General features: G+C 40.4%; 4 protein-coding genes across 5 annotated transcripts in view; 3 read left to right on the top strand and 1 right to left on the bottom strand.

Annotated features, from left to right (window-relative positions):
• LOC109429791 (transport and Golgi organization protein 1) overlaps positions 1-1,419 on the top strand; it is a 33,995-nt gene extending 32,576 nt beyond the window's left edge. The window contains exons 9-10 of one of the 2 annotated variants that reach the window (XM_062849137.1): positions 521-612; positions 886-1,419. In XM_062849137.1, coding sequence (XP_062705121.1) covers positions 521-573 — 53 coding nt within the window. In that variant the 3' untranslated portion in view covers positions 574-612; positions 886-1,419. The remainder of the gene's footprint in view (positions 1-520; positions 613-885) is intronic. The other variant, XM_029864306.2, reaches the window with a different exon arrangement.
• Positions 1,420-1,506: 87 nt separating this feature from the next.
• LOC109398277 (uncharacterized) lies at positions 1,507-4,017 on the top strand. The gene is made up of 4 exons (XM_062849138.1): positions 1,507-1,851; positions 1,911-2,361; positions 3,398-3,828; positions 3,885-4,017. Exons 1-4 carry the CDS (start codon positions 1,521-1,523, stop codon positions 4,004-4,006), a joined length of 1,335 nt encoding a protein of 444 aa, XP_062705122.1. The 5' UTR covers positions 1,507-1,520; the 3' UTR covers positions 4,007-4,017.
• On the bottom strand, positions 4,011-15,724 carry LOC109398275 (xanthine dehydrogenase). The gene is made up of 6 exons (XM_019670595.3): positions 15,319-15,724; positions 7,231-8,309; positions 5,646-7,170; positions 5,311-5,579; positions 4,218-5,259; positions 4,011-4,157 (listed from the first exon to the last, which is right to left on the bottom strand). Exons 1-6 carry the CDS (start codon positions 15,400-15,402, stop codon positions 4,107-4,109), a joined length of 4,050 nt encoding a protein of 1,349 aa, XP_019526140.3. The 5' UTR covers positions 15,403-15,724; the 3' UTR covers positions 4,011-4,106.
• A 5,676-nt stretch (positions 15,725-21,400) lies between these two features.
• Positions 21,401-22,834, top strand: LOC134288829 (xanthine dehydrogenase-like). The gene is made up of 2 exons (XM_062854716.1): positions 21,401-21,665; positions 21,727-22,834. The coding sequence occupies exons 1-2, from the start codon at positions 21,585-21,587 to the stop codon at positions 22,813-22,815; spliced, it is 1,170 nt and encodes a 389-aa protein (XP_062710700.1). The 5' UTR covers positions 21,401-21,584; the 3' UTR covers positions 22,816-22,834.
• The last annotated feature ends 2,166 nt before the right edge of the window (positions 22,835-25,000 follow it).

The raw sequence follows: 25,000 nt of genomic DNA on the forward strand, positions 1-25,000 counted from the left end.
ACATATGTCTCAAAAGGCGCTAAAGAAATGCTAATATTTGTATATGTTCGGAGAGCAAAGCAGCATTGAACGTTTTGAAGTCCAAAATGTATAGCTCAAAACTAGTCTTGGATTTTTTTTTTAATGAGTGTAATCAGTTTCGTACCTTTTAATTCCGCCCTATGGTACGAAACTGATTACACTCATTCAAAGAGGGTATTCTGCTTAGAGGGTACGGCAACAAAAAAATGAAGAGGATGACGACGCCACAATAGATCAAATTAATGGTCGCAGTGACATTATGTCCCCAACACGGAAAAAAACATGTATTTGTACGTTAAGCAAATATGTTATAAGTTGATTCATCTAAGTTTGACAACTTCCCTGCTAGGTAAATTAATTGGAAATTAGGCCGAGTTTAAATAGTTGCTTGTATTGCTAGGGTTTCCAGATATAAATAGGTCTACAGTAGAAATCGAGGAATACTTTTAATGTTCATAATATTGAAAACCATCTTTGATCGTGGAATTTCTATTGCAAGCAATAAAACAATTCAAAGATTTGAGAAATTTCTGGAAATCAATGGAAGACTGAACTACCGACTTGAGGGTACATCCGATTTGCTTTTTGTCCGTATGTATGTTTTCAACTCACACGAACTTAATCTTTTTCATAATCATGCTTTCATTTTTTTTCTTTTGGATGCGCTTTACATAATGCTTTCATCAATTACCTTGTTAGTTTTTAGATTTTTTTAATTGTTCATTTTCATTGAAAATGACTACAGTTCCTCTTTTTTCGGTAAATTGTTTTCTCTTCTTTTATCGTTCATACAACTTTTCAACACTCTTCCAACACAACCAACCACACAAACTTCTTCCAAACCAAATGCGACGACGGCAACAGGCGGTTTCAGTTCCGGCTCGCAAGACTCGATTTCAACCCGGAAGAGCGGCAAACAGTATAAGAACAGTAAACCAACGGCGTAACTACTGTGCATATTTAGTGTTGCAGTCTAGATTACACATCTAAATAAGTGTAGTGAAATGTTTCCTATATCGTAAATGAAGCGGTGTGTGTGTATTTATGAGAGAGAGAGAGGGCGCTATGTTGAGGATTTATACAGCTTTTCGATTTAACTTCAATTGTTACAAAGTTTTAAACGAAAAAATCAAACTTTTTCTCAAAATTCTTGATTATATTCGATTGCCAAACTCACATAAATGCAAAATGACGACACATCGAAATTTAGTGTAATAATGGTTTCAGTTGAAAGAAAGCAAGCATTTTTTATTTGAAAAGAATTTATTTTGCCCCACCTTTTTACCTTTATACACAAAAAATGTTGCAATAGTTAACTCAAGTGGTGAATAGCGTCATACAAAATCAAACAAAAAGTTATTCAACAACTTACTTAAAATATAAAATTTATACGATAAAGCTCAGTTTTCATTCCGATGACATTCTAGTAAGCCATGATTTATTGTGTCAGTCAAATAAAGAATCGATAAACAACATAACCTCTCCCGATCCCGTTCAAAATGGCTTCCGTTACTCCCATGATTCCTACCACGGTCAACGGACGGCAAACTCCCTTGGGAAAACTTTCGTCTCCCTATCGGCCGGCTCCGGTCAAGAGCCGATACACCAAATCGCCGAACAAAGTGTCCCGCAACAATACGTTCATCGCGACGAGCCGCCGAACGGCCGAAAACGGAGGGGATGGGCTGCGCTCCAACAACGTTGATGACGATCACCAGGGAAAGGTGAAATGTGTTAGCGCCGGTGCCGTTGAAGGGTTAAAGCAGGAACCGGTGTACGAAGGTTCCAATTTGGTAGATATCTTCAACGGGGATGCTGTCAAGCTTTCAGGTAAGTGGTAGAATTTCAAGCTGTTGATGTTCCTGTAATATAATATCTCAACACCTTAGGCTCGGAAGAAGATCAGCACCTGGAAGAAAAGGAGGTCGATTCGCCTGTTGTCGTTCAGCCTACTGTTTCCGAAGATATCCCCAAAAAGCCCAGCGCGATCCCCGTGAAAACAAAATCCTCCGTAGTGCGTCCGATTCGATCCCAGCGTAGCATTTTCAGCGGGAATGACTCGAAAACCATCAAGTTTCTACTCAAGTTGACCACCAAGAGCTACTTCGAGACGCTCAAGTACGAAATCGATCGCATCAAGGAAAACGATCGGAAGATTCAAGATCAGGCCAGTTCACATGCGCAATCGATCATGGCATTGATCAGCAAGGGCGTTGACTTCGATCGCAAGATGGAGGAACTGCGCGCGCAAAATGTCAAATTGTTGCTGGAAACTAGGGAAAAGGATCGCATTCAGCTGGATACGGTTAACGCGATCACCAGCGAGTTGAACGAGCTCAAGTAAGATCAATTCTTAGTGGTTTTTAGTCACCAGCAATTCTATACTGTGTATCTTCAACACATTGCGAACATTTTTAATTTATTTTTCAAACTTTCTTAATAGTCTGAATCAACTTATATATTATGGACCTGGATCGTTTCTTACACTGCACAGTGGGAAAAAATAGGCATAAAACGCGAATGAATTCAATATCTCTGCTCGGAGTGGATGGATTCGAATGAATTTTTGACACAAACTATAAAAATCTCTATAGTTTCAGACAAGGAGGGTGCCATTCACCGCACGATGCTGGAAATAAGTGTATTGAGCTCGTTTTACCCCGCTCTCTCTCTCTCTCTTACAAACCATTTTAAGAAAATCCTCATCTATTTCCGACTGGCGTGCAAAATAAATGACTTATTTTACTCGTATTTGTGTAAAAACTTCCATAATATCGGTAATTTGACATAGAGTTGGTCCTGCTCTTATGAAATGCGTTCCACTCCGGGCGAAGTAGCATGTGAAATTTCAAAGAAATAGGGGATATCGGGGTTATTTGAAGATATTTCAATTTTTAAGGCCGTGCGGTGAGCCAAATCAGCTCCATTCGATACTACGGAAGTTTTTACACAAACACGAATTTAATAAATAATTTATTTTGCACTCCAGGATTCTCCTCAAATGGTGAAAAATAGAGAGAGTGGGGTAAAACGGGCCCGATACACTAATTTCCAGCATCGTGCGGCGAATGACGACCTCCTTATCTGAAACTGTAGAGATTTTTGCAGTTTGTGTCAAAAACTCATTCAAATCCATTCACTCCGAGCAGAGATATTAAATTTATTCGCGTTTTGTATCTATTTTTTACCATTGTGCACTGCAATACGCGTGTGGACAACTACTCGAATTATAATTTAAAATATACATTGCTGAAGTTATTCAATCAGCATTTTAGTAGTCAGTAATATCTATTCAGCCTTACTTCTTACACATCTTACCCAGTAAACTTTAATAAGGCCTTGAAGCTGAAAGATACAGAGAATTGTCCCTTTACAGATCAGTTTGTAACCTTCTCTTGAAAAACATCGAAAAGGATCATGAATTGGAACTTCTGGCCAAAAAGCTTCGCAAATCCAAGCGTTTCGATTCTAACACATACAAAATGCTCAGATCCCAACTGAGAAAACCTCTAGAACGAAACGTATCGAAAAAAGTTTCCCCGAAGCTTATACCTAAACAATCGATCACTTCCCTGCCTTCACGAGCACGTAGTGAAACGGTTGTAAGACGACAAAAATCCAAGGCCTCTCGATGGTCGTCGGCCAAACAGAAGAGCGATTGGTCATCACTTTCCAGTATGTCTTCGGTGGAGACCGGTTCGGATATGCTGACGGACATTGAGATAACCTCGGACAAGAAAAGTCGAAGCACCCGGACTTCGCGGAAAAGTTTGAACCTTCCGGCGATTGAAACCTATTGTAGTTCCGGTGAGTAGCTTGTTTTACGTTGAATACATAATATTTACGAGTTGTTTGTCAATCAGCTCAAGATTTGTCTACCAAAGGACAAGAGAAAGCCAAGAAGCGAACGGGATTTTTGAAGATCTTCTGTTGTGGAAGTGGGCCAAGGATATCGAAGCATGTTGTCGACTTGAAAGATTCATGATACGTAAAATCTGTATTAAAATGTAATCATTCATAATATACAAATAATCTCATTAAGCAAAGTATTCTAATAAGCAGAAGCAGTAGTGGTAGTAGTAATATCAGGGCATAATGTTCCATGGTACAAAGGAGCCAGTCGTTGCTTCAACAAACTGAAAAATACGAAATGTTTCAAAGAAAGTTCTCTTCAAATTCAACAAACCTAAAATTACCTTTTTTGTAAACTTATCCTGACACGCCATTCGGATTCGGGACGAGGTTGCGGGTGAAACCAGATTGAACTCATCATTCAAGTTCTCCTCTGCACGGGCTGCGCTGATGGCGTTTCGGATGGCAAAGAACGTCGATGAAGCCAGGAATAGCGGAGGTTCTCCTACGGCCTTCGATGAATATACAGCTCTTGGGTTGGGAGCCCCCGTTAGTAGCGAAACGTTAAACTCTCCAGGAATATCAGCAAATCCAGGAATTTTATACACTCCAGGGCCTCGGGAATAGGTCGTTCCGGTTGGCGAATACACCATCTCTTCTAGTGTAAATAGTCCATATCCCTGCATGAAACCTCCCTCGATTTGTCCAATATCGATCGCTGGGTTGATGCTGGATCCAAGATCCATTGCAATATCCGTTCGAATCACTTGATGATCACCAGTGAGGCAGTCAATTTCCACTTCAGAACACGCGGCACCAAATGTGAAGTAGTTGAAAGGGTTACCGGAATTGGTGGCGAAGTCATAGCCAATATTCGGAGTCGCATAGAATCCGGTAGCCGACAGGGATACTCGATCAAAATAAGCCTTGCTAACCCAGAATTTCCAGTCTTTGTCTGGGTATTGCTTCTTGTATGGTTCTAGTCGCTCGTTGATGATCTTACAGGCGTTCATGACAGCCATTCCGTTCAGATCGGATCCAGCACTAGCGGCCGTAGCAGGAGTATTGGGCACCTTATCTGTAGATGTCTCAGAAATATGAATAGTCTCAAATGGTACCTTCAACGTAGTAGCCGCCACTTGAATCATTTTGGTGTGCAATCCTTGACCCATCTCAGTTCCGCCATGAGACAACAAAATAGCACCATCTTGATAGATATGGATCAATGCTCCCGATTGATTCAGGTGTACTGCCGTAAAGGCGATTCCAAACATCGTAGGCACTACACTGATACCGCGCTTACGCCAACGATGCTGTGCATTAAACTCTTCAACCTTTGATCGTCGATCCTTGAAATCGGATGACGCGATCATCTCTTGCCAGCATCTGAAATTTATGTTTGTTATTTAAGCTATAATAGGATTTCAAACAGCCTACCTTCGAACATTGCAGTTTTCAATCAGTTCATTGTAGTGTGTCTTATCGCCTTCCTGATACATGTTCAGTTCGGCCAACTCAACGTAGTCTCGCTTGAGTACCCGTGCAACATGTCTCATCATCGTTTCCCCAGCCAGCATTCCTTGAGGTCCTCCAAAACCTCGGAATGCTGTGTTTGATGGAAGATTGGTCTTACAAACCCATCCTTGAACTCGCAAATTCGGGATCTTATAGGCATTCTGGATGTGGAACATTGCTCTTTCGAGAATCTAGAATGTAAATGTGTCATTAGTCAAGATATCCTTAACGATACCTATCGTTAACATAACCCTTACCGAGAACGATAAATCCATTGAATAACCGGCGTTATTATATGCCTTGAAGTCAGCTGCCACGACCTTTCCATTTTCATCGACGCCCGCCTTGTAGGTGAAGTGAAACGGATGCCGAGTTCCCGTGATCTGCATATCCTCATCGCGATCCAACATACATCGCACCGGACGTCGAAGTTTGTAAGCTGCCAGAGCCACCGGAATGGCTACCAAAGCTGCACGGGATTCCTTTCCTCCAAAACCGCCACCCAATCTCTTAACACGGGATACCACCTTGCACGAAGGGATTCCCAAAGCATGAGCTACATGCAACTGAATCTCGCTCGGATGCTGCGAAGAGGTGAACACCTCAATCTCATCCGAATCCTTCGGAACAACAAGACATGCCTGCGTCTCCAAGTAGAAATGCTCTTGTCCGCCCATCCTGCAATCTCCTTCGACGATATACTTGGCTTGTTGGAAGCCAATCTCGATATCTCCTTGAACGATACTCTTCGGATAACCCGGATAGAATGACTCCTTTTTGATAGCGTCTTCCAGCGTCACAATAATCGGACTGAGCTCCTCATAGGTTATCTTTACCTTGCGAGCTGCCTTCTGAGAAATGGTCTGATTATCTGCTACGATAGCTCCGATGATCTGACCCTGACTGGTAACAAGATCTTTCCAGAATACAAACTCGTCATGGAACACAGGTCCACAGGCATTTTGCTCATCGGTAAGATCCGCTGCAGTAAAGAATCGATGAACTCCTTCCATCGCCAAAGCCTCTGCAGGATCAATCGAAAGGATCTTCGCGTGTGCTTTAGTGCTGGTCACCAGAGTGAGGTAGAGCTCATTACTGAACTTGGGTATATCGTCGCAGTAAATTGCTTCACCGGTAACTTGCTTGAATGCAGAAGCGTGAACCTTTGGTCTACGGATCGGATCTGTAGTGGGTTGATCAGTGGAGACCTTTTCGAAAAGCTGGGCACTTTTGGGAATCAAAGTGTGGAATGTTTCGGCACCACTTCGTTCTCGATCTTCCACGGGTTCATGGTTGGCAACCGTTCGTGAGAGCACATCGCTGATAGACAAGTATGCCTTAAAGAACAAACTTAGTGTTAGGGATCTTCGGTAGAGGATCATTCCTCCTGGAGCACTGGGACTCAGAGGAAGTTCCTCAACCATCATGTCATTTGCCAATTCGACCAGCTTATGGTTCCATTTCTTGCCAACCAGCGCTTCTCCTGTTTTCTTGGCCAGTACGGTAGTAGGAGCCATTCCACCAAATGATAGATGGGCCTGTTCTACGATGTCAGTTCCCGGTTTGAAGGTTACATTGAACGCACCATTCACGATAGCTATATCGTCATCACGACGTTTAGCTTGTTTGTAGGCTACAAAATGCTGATCCAAATTCGTTTTTGGAATGAAAATCGAAACAAGTATCTCCTCAGGACGAATGATGTTTCTGCGATATCCAGTGAAGAACCCATCCCCCATGTTGACCTTCCGAACTCCTCCATCGATGCTGGCCACTTCCAATCTGTAAAATTGAAACAAGCAATTAGATGTTTTATCATTCTCCAATTACAAGCAAACTTACTGAATGCCAGCTGCTGTAAAAATTGGATTCAAATCCGAAATAGGGCTACCGGTCATGATATTTCCCCCCACGGAAGCCATGTTTCGGATTTGCTTTCCAGCAAACCAATGTAGCATATCTACGATTGCTCTGTACAGTCTGGTTTCACATTCCGGCAGGGAATCAATTTCTTCCCTCAACACCCGTTCCATCTCCACCAAAGTTACCGACGAGCCGACCTTCAATCCTCGCTCCAGCTTCTCCACTCCACTAAGCTCTTTGATCTGGGTCGGATAAGCCAGTACCGGATATTCCATGTTCTTGAACTTCATTTCAACGCCCACTTCTGTGTTTCCGACTATGATCTTCGCTGTGGGATAACGCTTCTTGATGAGCAGCAAATGTTCCAGCTTGGAAGGTCGGTACCAACTGGTGGTGCCTGATTGAAAAACCAGTGAATTGGCATCCAACGAATTGGACAGTTTTAGTTCAGGAGGGAAAATTGGTTCTTGGGATGGATCAAAAGGCGCAAATTCACTGGCATCGAACAGCTTGTCATCGACTTCTACACCGCAGCCTCCGTTGGAATTATTCTTGCAACACTTGTCACCCAAGGCACAGACCCCATTCTGGGTAGATCCGAACTCCTGTGTAAAAGTCTTGTAACCTTCGATGATCGGCCTGTACCCGGTGCATCGGCAGAGGTTTCCCTGGAAGGCCACTTCCAGTTCCTTCATCGACGGTACGGGCGAACTCCTCAGCAAAGCGTACATGGACATGACGATTCCCGGAGTACAGAATCCACACTGCGATCCGTGCGCTTTTGCTAGGCGTTCCTGTACCGGATGGAGCCGAGTGCGGGTGCTTCCAATTCCTTCGACGGTGGTTACAGCCATTCCATGGACGGCGCACACCGGGGTAAGGCACGCGTTGGCAGCCAGATTGTGAATCCGATTGGTGGTGCGATCGATTCGGGACACCATTACCGTACAGGCACCGCATCCTCCCTCGGCACAGCCCAGCTTGGTTCCACACAGCCGGAGTTTATCGCGTAGATATACCAACAGGGTACATACCGGGTCCGGATTAGGTTCGACAACCTAGAAGACACGAAGAGGTCGTTAGTTGCGATGTGAAGGACTTTGAAGAACCATGTGATTGCATGATTGCATGATTTTTAATGCAAATTAGGGTTATAATTTAGAATTTAAACAACCCTTTTTAAGTACTGTTCCTTTGAATTCTACTAAGAATTTGCATCCTTTGACAGATACGTATTTCGACCTCAACTGTAAGGTCGTCTTCAGTGTCTTGTACTTGACTCGACTCAAGTCAAGTACAAGACACTGAAGACGACCTTGCAGTTGAGGTCGAAATACGTATCTGTCAAAGAATGCAAATTCTTAGTGGAATTCAAAGGAACAGTACTTAACTTACAGATATTCCCCTAACAAGCCCAGGTTAATCATCAACAACCCTTTTTGTTATAATGGTTTAATTTCAGCATTGGTTCATTATGCAAAATTTGAGTTGCAGTGACCGATTCCTTACATTGTCAGGACGGGAGTGTTTGAAATTGAAATTGATCATCAATTTTAATTGCTTTGAGGCTGAATAAAGGCGGGATCATGAAGATGCCATTGATTAGTTTAAAGTTTTACCAATATGGTTCGGGGCTATGCGATTTACACAGGGTATTCTGTGTATCCTCGTCGTTGGCACCTTGTAGTTCAGAACTTCAGATCTACACTCGTAACAAAAGCCATATCTGTTATACTGAGTAACGTTGCATAATCAACCGCGGTTACTGGAACAATCTGAAGTCTACTTGTTTATTATAAACGTTTGGGACAATCAATGTCGTCCAAACTGTTCTATAATAGAGACCTTCAAATCTACAAGAATAATTTCATGTATTTTAGCCATAAATAATTGCTTTGCATAATCTGCTGGGATCCGTGAAGCTCTTGAAATCTCAAATGTCCCTAAGAGACACTATAGGATTATTCCAGGTCAGCCAAACTATGTTGAAGTTCAGAACTTCAGGTTTACACTCGTAACAGCAGCCATATCTGAGTAACGTTGCATAATCAATCGCGGTGATTGGACCCACCTGAGTTCTACTATATATAATTATGAACCTTTAGGACATTGAGGGTCGTCCAAACTATCTTCAAGTTTAGCTCTTGACAGTAACAGTAGTTATTCGCACAATGAACTTTAACATTACACATCCAACTGTAATCTATAATTCCCCTGGCATTCCATGAGTTATTCCAAGATAGTTTTGAATTACAAATCAGCCACACTACTCCGGAGACCGTAGCTCCGGAGACCATAACTCCATGTAGCTTGTGGTAATAGCTTTTGCCACTTCGTTAAGTAGTGTTACATAATCCACTTTATTTGTCAAAGTAGATCGAGGAACAATAAGCATTGTTATATATTTTTGGGATATTATGGGCCATCCTTACTGTAACATGAGGTGATATCGTTTTAAGTAGTAACGTTACTTAACCATATAGGATCCATGATCCTCTTTACTCTCAAGGGTCACTTCATGATAGGTTTGTCATTATTTAGGTCATCCAATCTTTCATGGCCACAACTTTATATCTACACTTGCAATGCTAGCCTGCTACACCGAATAAGTACAGATATGTTCCGTTTTTATCAACACGGTCCGCGATTTTCAGTTGACAAAAACGGAATAGTGATAAATACGGAATAATTTTCTTTCACAAAATATTTTGCAACATTTTAATATGAATTGAAAGTTTTACTATTATTATTATTATTATTATTATTATTTACCAAAATTAAAAATATGCAGTTTACTATGAAATTTAATCGTTTTTTAATGTCTTTTAGCACATCTTGGTTGTACAGTTCAAATAACATTTATTTGACTGTGACGCCGACAAGAGGTTTTCATCACATTTGTGACCACATTTTGGAAATCTATTTTCGTTGAACGCAAGAATGACACATATTGCAGTTCCAGTACCCGGATTGACGTTTTTAAATATGTCATACTTCCAGGAATGATTAATCTCCAGGAACGTTATTTAGATATCCTAACAAAAAGGACATGTTCACTTCCTTCCGGAAGGCATTTATCCACGAGTATCATCTTCACAGATTCCTATAAATATTTTGTCTAGGATACTTTTAGGAAATCTCCACGAATTTTTCTAAGCAATCACTTGTAACTTCTCCAGAATATTGGATTCCCCAAGAAGTTTCTCCATAATTATTCTAGGTTACCTTGTACCATGCCGTTTGTTTATCTTTTGGAACTCGATAAGAATGTTTAGAGAAAAGAGGTTCTGCCCCTTATGATTTCCTCAGAAATTTCTTCTCGGATCAACCTAGATGTCTCTTTTTAAATTTCTCCTGAAGTTTCTTTGGGGATCCCTTCAAATATTTTACCAAGAATTGGAATTTATTAACCTTCCTTATGCGTTATGTTGGGAACAGCTTGCTGACGTAGTGTACGGTTTGGGTCTAGAATGGCCCTAATGCACAAGGTAGGCTAAGAAATCATTCTAGGATTTAACCTAGACATCCTGTTGAAATTGCTCTGGAGATTCATCAGGATTTTACTTTTGAAATATGTATAGGAGTTTCTCCATTTCTTTAGAATTTCCTACGTGAATTCTTTCAAGATTACTATCTGAAATCCTTCCAGAAAATTTCTCTGGTATTTCGCTAGATGTTTTTTCTGAAGTTCCTTCAAAATTTCTTTCAGGGATTCGTTCAACAGTTTTTCTAGAATTTCATCAGAAGATCTTTCTTTGTTTTTAAAGAGTTTCTTATAATATTTTTCTCGGGAATGTCCTCCATCCAAAAATTTCTTTAAAGGATTCCTACATGACTTTGTTTTGGTATTTACGCGTAGTAGAAACACCCACACTTACTAGAACTTTTATTGGGAATACTTCCCAGAGATTTTCCAAGAGAATTCAATCTTTCATCTCTGTAATTTCCCCATGACTGCTAGATGAATCAGCCTTGAGCTGAAAATCTCGTAAATAAAGATAATATAATAGTAGTAATTCTCCCCGATTTCTTACTGTGTTTACTGGGAATCTCCCAGAAGTTTAGTCTAATAATCTTTCAAAAAATTCTTCCCCAAAATCCTCCAGAAGTTTCTTCAGGGAGTCCTCCTGATCTCTCTCTCTCTCTCTCTTCTTGGCGTAACGTCCTCACTGGGACAAAGCCTGCTTCTCAGCTTAGTGTTCTATGAGCACTTCCACAGTTTTTAACTGAGAGCTTTCTCTGCCAATGACCATTTTGCATGTGTATATCGTGTGGCAGGCACGAAGATACTCTATGCCCAAGGAAGTCAAGGAAATTTCCTTTACGAAAAGATCCTGGACCGACCGGGAATCGAACCCGTCACCCTCAGCATGGTCATGCTGAATACCCGTGCGTTTACCGCTTCGGCTATACAGTCCTCCTGATGTTCTGTATAAAAATCTCGGGGGAGTTATTCCTGAAAATCCTCCAGAAGTTCCTTGTGGGAATCCTTGAGAAATTCCTTCTAGGAATCCTGTATAAGTTTTTTTGCAATTTCTCATCGTAATAGGCTGTTTTACCTCACGCAAATCTGACAGGAAAATGCCTACTTTCCCATACTAAATAAGCAGTGCTGTAATGGTTCATTACAGCACTGATTTGCGTTGCGTAATGAACCATTACAGCACTGTTTCCAGTTTTGATCAACTACTTGATGCTTTCTGGACGCATATTTGAAAAATTGTGACAACCGCACAGTATAACCTACTATGATCAGACTTTCTTAAACATAGCTATGAACAACAGTGTGCAGTTTGATGTAAAATTTTTGTTAAAAACTATCCTCAAGTGGTAATTTATGAAATTGCAAAAAACGTTGTACGCATCTCGGTGCAGAACTCGATTTTTACAGCACTCGTCGTACTTATCCAACTCGGCAAGCCTCGTTGGATAAGCGTACAACTCGTGCTGTAATAATCTTCATTCTGCACCTTGTTGCGTAAACTACTATTTCAAGAAATCATCCAATTGTTCCTCGAAGGATACTTTCAGAACTGATGGGATTTCTTTAGGATTTTTTTTTTGGGAATCCTTATTTTCTTCTGGGAACCTTTCAGGAATTGCTGGAGAAATCCCCAGATTGTTTTCCAAGATCCTAGACTACTCTTTCCTAGAGAAACTTATTTCTGAAAGACTAATTCACCTAAAGGAACTTCTGAATTATTTCCTGCCGATTTCTCAGTAGAAATCCAAATCTGGAGGAATACAAGGTAGAGTCCCTACTAGGAACAAGGGGATAGACACTTATTAGCATAATGAAAAAAAAAAACAAAAACTAAAAAAAAAACGAAACTAAAAAAACCAAGGATTACAAGAGAGATCTCCAGTAGAAATTTAAGCTCCGTCGGAAAGAAATAGCGACCAAGAGAGAATAATTCAGCACGTCGCGTAATTTCAAGGAAATCGTGTAAAAAATTGCGTGAAATTTATTTCATTTAAAAAAGTCTTGTAAGAAAGATTTTAAGGTAAAAATTCAGGCAATGGCAGGCAAAAAAAGCTCTAAACTGTTAAATTTCTCGAATAACGCTTGAAGAGGCAGGACAAGTTCTGGTTGATAGGAGCCGTAAAGATGAAGAAAAAGAAAGGGAAAGAAGGATCTGCAGAAGGAAGATGCTAGATTTTCAACATCATAATAGTTTGAATGACCCCAGTTGATCTGATGATATCCATTGAACATTCAGAAGATTTACTGGTCATGAGGGACTACGGTTTGGATGGCCAAGGATATCCCGATTGATCTGATACTTTCTTTTGAACTTTCAGGAGATTTACTGTACACGACAGATTACAAATCGTAGTTTTGTATATTTTTTTTTGTTTTTATTAATGTGTATTTTAACTTAAATGCTAATTCTACACTAGTTTTGTATAATGAAAGAAAGGCTATATCCGTAGACTTTCTTATATTATAGTGCATGCACAGCCAGTATTGACAAGCATCCTGGAAATATCAGAATTGCTTCTGATATTTTCTTGTCCGCCACATCCGTAGACTTTAGGATGTAAACTCAAGAACTACGATTATAAACAAAAAAAAAACTATGATTTGTAATCTATCATGTCCAGCAAGTCTTCTGAAACTTCAATAGACAGTATCAGGTCAGTCGGGATATCATAGGTCTGCCGAACTATACTAGAGTTTAGATCCTAAAGTCTACGGGTGTAACAGTAACTTTTTTCATTATACAAAGCTACGATTTGTATTATATTATGTCCAGTAAGTGTTCTAAATGTTTAAAATACAGCATTAGGTCAGTCGGGATATCCCAGGTCATCCAAACTTAATAAAACCTGGATCGGGATGCCCGATTAGGATAAATTTTCCTAGACAAAACCAAGCTTTGAATGCAGTAACAGATGCTATGAACTAAACGGTGAATTTTCAAATAAAACACTATTCCAGAATTGACTGATAGACTAAAACCAATCAGTGAAACCTCGTCATTCTGTGAACGGTAGGTGTTATCCATCTGGATAAGAGGGCATATTCATGTTTTGTGTTGTGCTGTGTTATTTGGTAATGTACATACATATTTGTAAGGTTCTGTGTATCGTGAGATGTTGATACTTTGTAACAATTAATTTTCTTTTTATTTTTGTAACACATCCATGATCTAAATGAGGTAACAACTTTATGATTAAAACAACGTATAGAAGTTGCTAGAATGGAATAACAATGTAGTCTAGATTGATAAATTTTACCCCGCTGTTCAATTTGACCCCGGTTTACGGTACAGAAATATTGGTATCAGTCAGATGAGGAATCTTTATCCGATCACCGCAACATCTTTTTGGAATATGTAACCTTCCGTCAGTCGCGCAATTGGTTACCTACGTCAGCACCACGCTAATGCTGAGTACTAAAAGCGAGATTTTTTCAACGTGTTGTACAAAATACAACATCGCAATCACTCAAGGATTAAATTGTTACTTCGCAAACTTTGCGTTTCCGGAAGCCCTGGCCAATCAACTCTTTAATGATTTGACTGCGACCAAATTTCATGGACACTGAACGCTTTGTTGATCAACACATCCATGATGTTAATCTAGCCATCGTGCCTCCTCATGTGGAACCAACGCATACCATCAATCTTAAAAGTCAACTGTGACTCTTTTACACAAAGGACCTTCCATAACGTCACGCTTAGAGGGGGAGGGGCTTTGAAAATTCCCAATTTTAGCGTGACGTACTAAATGGATGCTCCCCAAGGTTGTATTCGATAACGTGCCTTTTGACGTCATATTATATTGGAAGCCGCACGGACTCATGGTACATATGTCTCCAATGATTTCCAATTGCATTGTACCAAATGCTCAAAAACCGATATCCTTTCTCGGCATTGCGTCATGCAGTGATTAGGAAATTGAGCATTTGTGAATGCCCCCATCACACTTGTCATCACCCTATATCGTGTCTAACCCAAAGATTCAATATTTGGAACTTTTATGCGCATTTTATTTCAACTTTATACATAGATTTCAGTTTCATTTTCAGGACACTATCTTTTTGCTTAGACCTGCTGAGATTTCATTTTCAATTTGTATAATCGGTTCGAAGACAAACAAGCGACCTCCCATCCTATCAGCGCGATCGTCGTTAATAGCTATCAATAAACAGATGGATGTGTATTCAAGTGAGCTGTTTTGCTCGCGTAGTGATAAGAAGCGGCACTGAAGTACCGTTCGTTCCGCAATTCAAAGCAGCAAAAGACAAATCCGTGACGACAGGGCCAAAGTAGTGCTGAAATACACATGTCATAATAAGAGAATGATAATCTTGCGCGCGCGAGAGCAACTCCTTCTATCACCGCCTCCAGTCCAGTCAAGCAGCAAAATTTGTAAGGGGTCTGCCTGCGAATCAACAGGCACATGTAAGTCGGTCGACTTCTACAACCTTCCATGGCTTACGCCTCACAACGTGGAAGTTTGCAAATTGGAAGAGAGTCATCATCGGCGCAGGACTGATCCAGCATAAGATCGGATAAAGTTCATGTGCAGTGTATTGCAAATTCTTCCGCAAGGCCTTACCTTCTTTCCGTTGACGAAGAAGACCAAGGGTTGTTTATCGTCGAACAGTCCCAGCCAGTCACTACTGGTAGCCGTTGGGGCCATCTTCTCTCGAAGTGCACTTAAGTTCAAAACAAGTGAGCTATTCGCGACCTATTCACTAAGTTCATTCAAACACCGGCTAGAATACGTGTTCTCAGATAAGTTGTTTTTTTCCTCCCTTGTCCTGCCTTGCCCAGATGTCTTCGGACTCCGGAGGTATCTCTTCAAACATTCACTCGTGCCTTCTTGTGATCTTCTTGTTGCCAAGAGTTTTTAATTTCGTAGTTATTCCTCACAGGGGAGCTGCACATACACAGTTCGGGACTTGATCCACCGCGGTCGAGAGCTGCCGAGAGACTGGTTTCCCACGTTTGGAGGGTCCTCTCCTTATTCTGCTCCGTATCATCTGTTGACGATGGTTTTTTCGCTATATTGCGGTGGCGGGCCTCCACGCGACAAAGCTGATAATCGCAGCTAGTTAAAGGGTGGTTCGCGAAAAATATGCATATTTTCTTCGAACACTCCACTTAAAATGTTACAATAAATTGATATTGAATTGATGCTTATCTTTTTTCAGGTGTATTTCGAGAAGTCGACGTTTTCAAGCATGGACATTTATTATAAAACAGCTGAATAAATGCAATATAATAAGCTTTAGTGGGTACTATCAGAAATATTGGACACTACACTTTTCACGTGTCGACTTTTTTTTGTGGATATCATTCTGCGTTTTTCTGATTCGCGTTTAGTTTGGCAGTACCGGTATCGTGCGCGAGAGATGATTAAATAACTTTTTATATATTTATCAGTAGGTATCGTCTTTGACTTAATCCAAGTGAGCATTGCGTTGTCGCTCCCATCTTAATTCCACTCTCCAGAAGAGCGACTATTCTCGCGCTCTCAGTTTTGAGCCTACGGCGCGGCATCGCCCACGGAAGCACGTTTATGCTGACTTGTAACATGCAAGGATGATTAGGTAGTTCGCAGTATTTTGCGATTTGCGACTTGTAAGTTGGCATGCGACGCTCAAAGGTGTTCGAAATTGCCTGTGGGGTTTAGGGTGGTTTGTTGAGTATCGCTTCATCCTTTGCAAAGCAACCAAGTTGGCTGAATCTCAGCTCACGATGCAGGAGCTACCAGCGAAGAGCCTGCTGGTTATTTTGATAGGGTGATCACTGATTATTTGGCTTTTGACCCCAACAGAAACCTACTCAGTTTATGCGTTATCGAATTGTATGCTCAATTTCGTAATTGTAATTGTAATCATTGATCGTATGGGAACCAGTTTACGAATGATCGAGTCAAGGACAAAAAAAAACAAAGGAAGTATACATGTAGGACATCAATGGGTGGTAGTTACCATATAATAGTGATTGAAATAGAGTTGAAACTAACTGTAGTCAAAATAAGTATAAAATCATAATTATGAAGAGACAGAAGAGTACAATTACATATTTAATCTTGCTTTGCTGCCTCCCAGAGAAGATTCTCCTCGGCCTGATTAAGCTATCTCCAAAATTGAGGATGTATTGGTTATTCGTATCTAATACAAGCGCTAAAACAGAAAGTGAATCTCTTTTTATAAGCGTATGGTTGCCGTTACGCCGTTTATTATCGCACCAGACGAATCCAGGGCTGTTGCACCAGTAGAAGAGACTGAGGACATTAGAACCCAGTCGAGACTTGTTTCCCTAGTGTTTTCTCGGTATCTAGAATAGTTTTTTTTTTATCTAAACGAAAGACTGCTCTGTAGTTCATATGCTTTAGATTTTGCAATGGATTATTTCTTAAAAGCTGATTTTCACTTTTTGGACCTTCACAAATCTTTTGAACCATTATTTACCTACTAGAAATCTCAAACACTTTGTGAAAATTCTGCCAAAATGATTCAAAATGTCAGCTTATAGCTTTGGTAAAACACTATCGAACATAGTGAAACATATTTATTTATATTTGAAGGATTCACGAAACAGATTAAATAATCGCGTAAGCCATGATTATTTAACTATTGAAATGTTTCGTGAAATTGAAATGTTTCATGAAATCCAAGATGGCCTTGCTAATCGTGACAATTAATCAGGGCACTAATTAATCAGCGGTTTACGCTGTTGAGACAATCCCCCTGTGCTTCTGTTGTCTTTCTATAATAATGTTTTATTTAGTACTAGCAGTCCCGGCAAACGTCGTACTGCCTACCTACTCTGTTCTTTGACATCCGGTTTCATGAAGAAATGCCCCTCAAAATGGAATTTCTGATTTTCCCGTTTTTCTTGCCTTCCCGGTCACTTTTCCTCATTATTTTTTCGTACGAACACGTCGGAGCCCTGGCGGGATGCAACAGTGAAAGAATCATGTCGATCTGTTGACCCGTTCCCGAGCCTATTCGTGACATACAAACACCATTCCATTTTTATTTATATAGATAGATAACTTAGTATATAGAATAGTGATACGGGGAGACTTGATCCCTCGAGGATTATATGTACGAAAAAATAAAATTCTATTCCACAGTTTATGATTGATTAGAATTTTAGCATGTTCAATATATGTGCTAGAGTATTTTTTAATTTTAGTATAATACATATTATATAGCGTTACAAAAATTAAATAAATTATTAAGAAGAATTTACATATCACGACACATAGAACCTTACAAATGCACAATGAGAGACATCACAAATGGACATAGCACAACATATAAAACAAATATACCCTGTTATCCAGATGGAGAACACCTTCCGATCCCAGGATGACGAAGTTTCATTATTTTTCTTGGTCCATCAGTCAATCATGTAATCACCCTATCAACCAGATTTGGATTTTCTTTATAGTGCTTTATCTGACGATAGCGATCGCCATCGATTCAAAACACATCGATATCGATCGACATCGAAAATCTCTCACTGGTTGACCGGGCGTATTTATTCTGACGAATTGCCTTTTTGTTCGCAACATGCTTCAACTTCAAAAGGTCATATTACTTATCAAAGTGAATCCTGACCCAACGATACCTTCCCTATTAACAATCACTCCTTCCTGCAGCCTTTGGTGGAGACGTGCGGTGAACGCCAACTTTCACATAACAAAGGTTGCTACTAACATTCCTTCCCTCTTCCAACCTGACTGCAAGGACGTGGCCGGCGCCGTTAATGTACCGTTAAAGAGAGCATCTGAAGCGTGCACAGTGAGAATGTTGACCACTCCCAGTCAATTATTCAGTTGATGCATTGTGCAACTGTCATTGGTTCGGGTCAACCACGGAGTAGAAACCATAGATATGTGCAGTCAGCCTAAGCTAAGCTAAGCGGATTGCCTTTTTATTCGCAACGTTGGTTATAGCTTGAATCTGGTCTAGGAGTTTCTAATCCTAAGGGGGCATCCTGATTCGGGCAACAACACAAGACCGTCGTTTTGATGTCCGTGTTAGGGAACGGCTTGCGTATTTTGTACTGGATCGCTGCCTGAATGGCTGGAGCGCTACAAATGCGCATTGAAGTCCGGGACAGATTACAAACAACAGTACAACATACAAAATAAACTGACGAAATGTTCACAACAATTTACAAACGTAATACATGCAACAATCGAATAATTTTTCATGAATTTAATTCTCCATTTTTTCAAAACTATTTTACATACGCAACAACTACTTTACAAACGTAACAACGCTGACTGTAGTCATCAAAAATACATGATAACGCTTGAAGAAAACTAATTGAAAATCTCTGAAGTCATTTTCCCTTTAAGTGACACCTTTTTGCCTTTCTCGTACACTAAGTGTACTGGAAAGGCTATATGTTCACTCCAAAAATGACTTTTTGATAGAAGGCCCGGAGGGTCGAGTCACATATACCAATCGACTCAGCTCGACGAATTGAGGTGATGTCTGTGTGTGTGTATGTATGTATGTGTGTGTGTATGTGTGTGTACAAATAAACTCACATCAGTTTTTGGCAGTAAACCTCAACCGATTTTAATGACCGACGGTTCATTCGACGCGGCATCTGGTCGCATTGTTTCCTATTGAAAATGGTTCGGATCGGTCCAGCCGTTCCGGAGTTATGGCCATTTAGGTGTTCCGAACCGGTACCCCTGGAAGGGGCCAGACATGAAAATGCACCAAACCCATGCATGCGACCCATCAAACCATGGCATTTACGATTATCTGATGAACGGTAAGCAGATAAATAGTCTCAGACCATATCTGAACCGGTAGTGTTCCGGAATCGGTTCTGGGTGTCCCCCCGGAAGTGGCCAAATATCAAATTGAACATAACCAATACATGCGACACATCAAACAGCTTTTTCTATAATCTGATGAACGGTTAGCAGGAAAACAGTATCAGACCATATCTGAACCGGTAGTGTTCCGGAACCGGTTCCGGATGTCCCACCGGAAGTGGCCAAATATAAAAGAGTACCAAACCCATGCATGCGACACATCAAACAGCGGCATTTTCGATAACCTGATGAACAATTAGCAGGAAAACAATATCAGACCATATCTGAATCGGTAGTGTTCCGGAACCGGTTCCGGATGTCCCACCGGAAGTGGCCAAATATAAAAGTGAACCAAACCCATGCATGCGACACATCAAACAGCGGCATTTTCGATAACCTGATGAACAGTTGGCAGGAAAACAGTATCAGACCATATCTGAACCGGTATTTGTCCGGAACCGGTTCCGGGGGTCCCGGCGGATGTGGACAAATATAAAAAAGTACCAAACTTATGCATGCGATACAACAAATAACGGCTTTTCTGAAAACCTGATGACTGGTTATCAAGGAAACAGGTTAGGACCACATTAGGGACAGCCGGTAGTGCTGTAACCAGTTCCGGGTGCCCCTCCAAAAGCGGCCAAATATAAAATTGAACTGAACCTATGTATGCGACACAGCAAAGCTCGGATTTTTTAATAACCTTATGAACGTTAGCATACAAACAGGTTCAGACTGGTGAAAAAAATGTTTTACGCATATGGTCAAATCTCAACCGTTACGTAGTAAATAGAACTTTACATGTTTTTAATGGAGATTTTAAAGCATGCTATATGGGAATATTTGATATGGGGAAGATGTCAGGACTCCTAAAATGGCGACTAGAATATCCATGATGGTGGTCTAAAATCCAATATGGTGGCTTCAAATTCAAGATGGCGTCTGTTTAAAGAAGTTTAAGGCTTTAAAACCATGCAATATGAGTATATTTGGTATGAGGATGATGTCCGGAGTCCAAAAAGGCCGACCAGAATATCCAAGATGGCGATCAAAAATTCAAGATGGCGGCTCCAAATTTAAAATCGCGAATATTTATTGGAGTTTTAGGGCCTGAAACAATGCATTATTGGTATATTTGGTATGGGGATGATGTCTGGATTCCAAAAATGGCGACTAGAATATCTTAGATGGTGGTCCAAGATCCAAAATGGTGGCTCCAGATTCAAGATGGCGGCTGTTTAATGAAGTATATTTTTCGCAGGGAAGATGCCTGGACGCCAAAAATGGTGACTAGAACATACAAGATGGAAATCTTAAATCCTAAATGGTGGCTTCAAATTCAAGATAGCGTCTTTTTCTTAAGAGTTTGAGGCTCAAACATTAAAAGCCAGATTAACGATATGATTTTTGGTATCATGAAATGGATTTCTGTTAATTGTATGGAAGTGCGATATACATCAACATTTCGCTTGAGTTTTATTGAATTGGGGTTTCGAAGGCACGAGAAAGGCGCCATCACCGTTAGGTGGATTAATTAGGGTTTTTCGTATAACGCATCACTAGACATTCCCAAAAAAACACAGTTTTGAAAACATTAACGTAACTTCCAATAGATGTTCAATCTGGATTCTGTATTTATGATAAACGGATATAGTTTTGTGTTTTCCTCAAAGTTACTGACAAATTAAATTAAGAAAAAGGGATCAAGTCTACCCAGTCTCCTGTAGTTATTTTTATTCGAATTACATATGATAGCCCTATATTTGCATTGCCTCAACGCTACTACTGATACAATCACCCTACCGAAAACACGCTTTAAAGATTGTTGGCTTCGTACAAACAGTCCAGTCTTGCAACAACTGTTGTCGAATTAACAAGTTGGGAAGCTAGATCGACGTTTGTTTTTTCATTTTTTTTTTGTGAAGCTTCGCGACTCTTGAGAATATCTACTTATCAGTGCTTAATCATTTTATTGGCCGTTGTTGTGTTTCAACTGCTTGACTTATTTCTAGTATAATAAGATAATGTCGGAGACGGTGAAATGTGATATCCTATCTCACTTTGACGATGGTCAACCGTTGGTATTCTTCGTCAATGGAAAAAAGGTAAGTAACATCAAACTGAGTGGATGTTTACTGTAGATACTCATTCAAAACGAAAAGATAGGTCATCGAATGTCAGCCCGATCCACAATGTACTCTTTCGACATACCTACGCGAAAGGCTTCGTCTCTGCGGTACCAAGGTGGGCTGTGCCGAGGGTGGATGTGGAGCGTGCACGGTTATGATCTCCAGAATTGAACGTTCCGGTGGTCGAGTACACAATTTAGCTATAAATGCCTGTCTCATGCCGGTATGTGCCTTGCATGGGATGGCGATTACGACTGTTGAAGGTATAGGGAGTACACGCACGCGATTGCATCCCGTTCAGGAGCGTATTGCGAAGGCGCATGGTTCGCAGTGCGGTTTCTGTACGCCTGGAATGGTCATGACCATGTACGCACTGCTGCGGAATTCTCCGGTGCCATCGATGAAGCAGCTGGACGTGGCTTTGCAAGGGAACCTGTGCCGATGTACCGGCTACAGGCCTATCATCGAAGGGTACAAGACCTTTACTAAAGAATTTGGTACAGTTCAGAATGGAACATGCGCCATGGGTGACAAGTGCTGCAAGAACAAATTGACGAACGGCGAAGCATGTAAGCAGGAATTTGTAAATGAACTCTTTGAATCCAGCGAGTTTAAGCCATATGATCCGTCCCAAGAGCCGATATTTCCTCCTGAATTGAAGTTGTTCTCGTCATTGGACGAAAAATCACTGGTTTTTCGATCCTCGAATGTAACTTGGTATCGACCGGTTAAACTGGACCACTTGCTAGCGCTTAAAAAGCTTTACCCTGAAGCTAAAATAGTGGTCGGTAACACGGAGATTGGCATTGAAACCAAGTTCAAATACATGGAGTATCCAGTATTGATTTCTCCGACTCATATCGAAGAACTAAACTCTATCGAGAAGACCGACCGAGGACTGAGAGTGGGAGCATCCGTATCGCTCACAGAGTTGGAGCGTGTTTTGAGCGAAGAGATCGCATCGAATGCCGAGCATGAAACTCGACTGTACCGAGCGATAGTGGACATGCTGCAATGGTTCGCCGGGGCACAGATCAGGAACGTGGCATCCGTGGGAGGAAACATCATGACCGGTAGTCCGATTTCGGACTTGAATCCTATTTTCAACGCAGCTGGAATTGAGTGAGTATTCTTTTATTTATTTTATTATTTGTCTAATCAACAGGCTATTTTTAATCCTAAATTTTTTAAGATTTCAAATACAACAATTTCAGTCACATATAAAACTTACATACTAACAATGGATAGTCAATAAATACAATACTTACAGATTATAATTAAAAATATATAAACAAAAACAAAAAGCAGCATACGGGATAAACACTAAGTAGGCCTTGAAAAAACCAAACTGAATCTTCGGCGAAGTATTTGACGAGACACGTTAAAATCAAACAGTGAAAAAACTCTGTTGTATTTAATTACGCTGCAGCCCATCGACGCTGCCGAACATGCTGCACGCGGAAAAAAAAAATTCTACTGAAAAATAAAGTGCTTTGAATCAAAGAAAATAAAGCATTAAACCACAGCTTAATACCATTTTGCTTTAAAACAAATACATTTGGTATTAATTTCAAAGCATTCTTTTTCATTGCTTTATTGACAATCAAGCCTGCGCGGCATCGATTGTAGTTTCAAATATTTGTTAACTTTGAATCAATCACATCATTTCTTTGAAATTGAGTTATTTTGCAATTTCAAAGACTATATTTTTTTGGAACAAATATTGATGGACTTAAATTCAAAAATAAAATATTTTTGTTTGAAAGTGAAAGCGAAATAAAAAAAGGCGAACGAGAATCGCACTTGGGTACTGTTATAATATGCTATTACTGATAGCGAGTTATCGTTCACGACCAGATCTGCTCTTGAAAATGTGAAGGCAAAATTAAATCACCTTGCTCATTATTGGCATTATGCATTCTCCAATATTGAAAACATAGAAATATTGTTTTGATTCAACAAGCCTCGCGACTTAGAAACAAAGTCTTTTCTAATTTGGTTCTAATATGTGTTATTTTCCTGCGTGTGTAGTTTGCCTGGTTTAAAGACAGCCGCAGCATATAGTTGTTACGAAGAGCATGAGGTTGGACATTAGACTGGCCCAAATACAAAAACAGCATAGCATAGGCGATTGTACACATCGTGAGTGGCAATACAATGCTCAGCTTCATATGTTTTGAAAAATCTAGCACGTAGTGTGCTAAAATAACGTTCGGAATTAACGCATTTTTCTACGTGTTAGACTTGGTCGAAACAAGCATCACATTGTATACCTGGCCACGTCCTTACAATCGCTAGGAAAGGGTAGGAATGTTAGTTTAACGTCTTCTTGAAGATACAGGGTACCCAAACTATCTCCATAGACGTTAAGGAAAAGGATTTTTTGTTAGTAGGATGGGATTGTTATGAGGAGCTCTATTCGACAATCTAGAGCACAGTTGATATTATTGATGGATACATATGCGCCGACTTGTGACGTAGTTGGGGGGGCGAGGCCTCTCAAAATCAACCAAATTCGTAAAACTTCGACGCAGTTCATCTAGTTTAGGCATATTTACGTGAAAACTAGCGCATTGAGCTGAAAAAAGTAGAATTTTGTCCAATTTTGGAGAGCTTCGCCCCCCCCCCAACTACGTCACAAGTTGGCGCCTATGGATGGATAGTTTACAGATCTGTTAAATGTGCTTACCTTGATATTCCTGAAAGAAAGTATATTAGTATACAAAAACAAAAAAATATAAATAACATACACATCTGCATATCAATACTAAAGATATTGGTGGGGCCAAAGGATTGAGGCAGCCAATCAATGTTTGACAAGCACAAGATTGAAAAGGAAAAAATAAATAAACAAATAAAAACAGAAATCGTTCGCAGTAAAAGTCAAAACATTAAAAAACAGAAACATCACAAAAACACATCAAGTTTCAATCTATGCCCCCACTTAAGGCATGAAAATAGCAACATTGAAACTTGATGTGGTAGATCTTACGCCGTAACGCACCATTCCAAAGGTGATCTACCCACGTTACGGGATTAGAGTGGCCCAAATACAAAAATGTCGAAAAGTTCCACGGGGCACCCTCTAAAATCGAGCCTTTGGATAAGAAAAACAATCTGTGAAAGATTCAGCTCAATCGATGATTCATCATTGTTTCATTCTTCATTGTCTCGATACCAATCCACGTGCGTGAGCAATGGAAATGAAGGACAACATAGTCGCCTATGATGAAGTGCGCAAGTTTCGAACGAAAAACACGTGCTGCATGTAACAACCGAGTGTAAACTGGGGAAGATGTCCTCATCCTGCT

Source organism: Aedes albopictus, chromosome 2 (genome assembly GCF_035046485.1).
Source record: "Aedes albopictus strain Foshan chromosome 2, AalbF5, whole genome shotgun sequence".
NCBI lineage: Eukaryota > Metazoa > Arthropoda > Insecta > Diptera > Culicidae > Aedes > Aedes albopictus.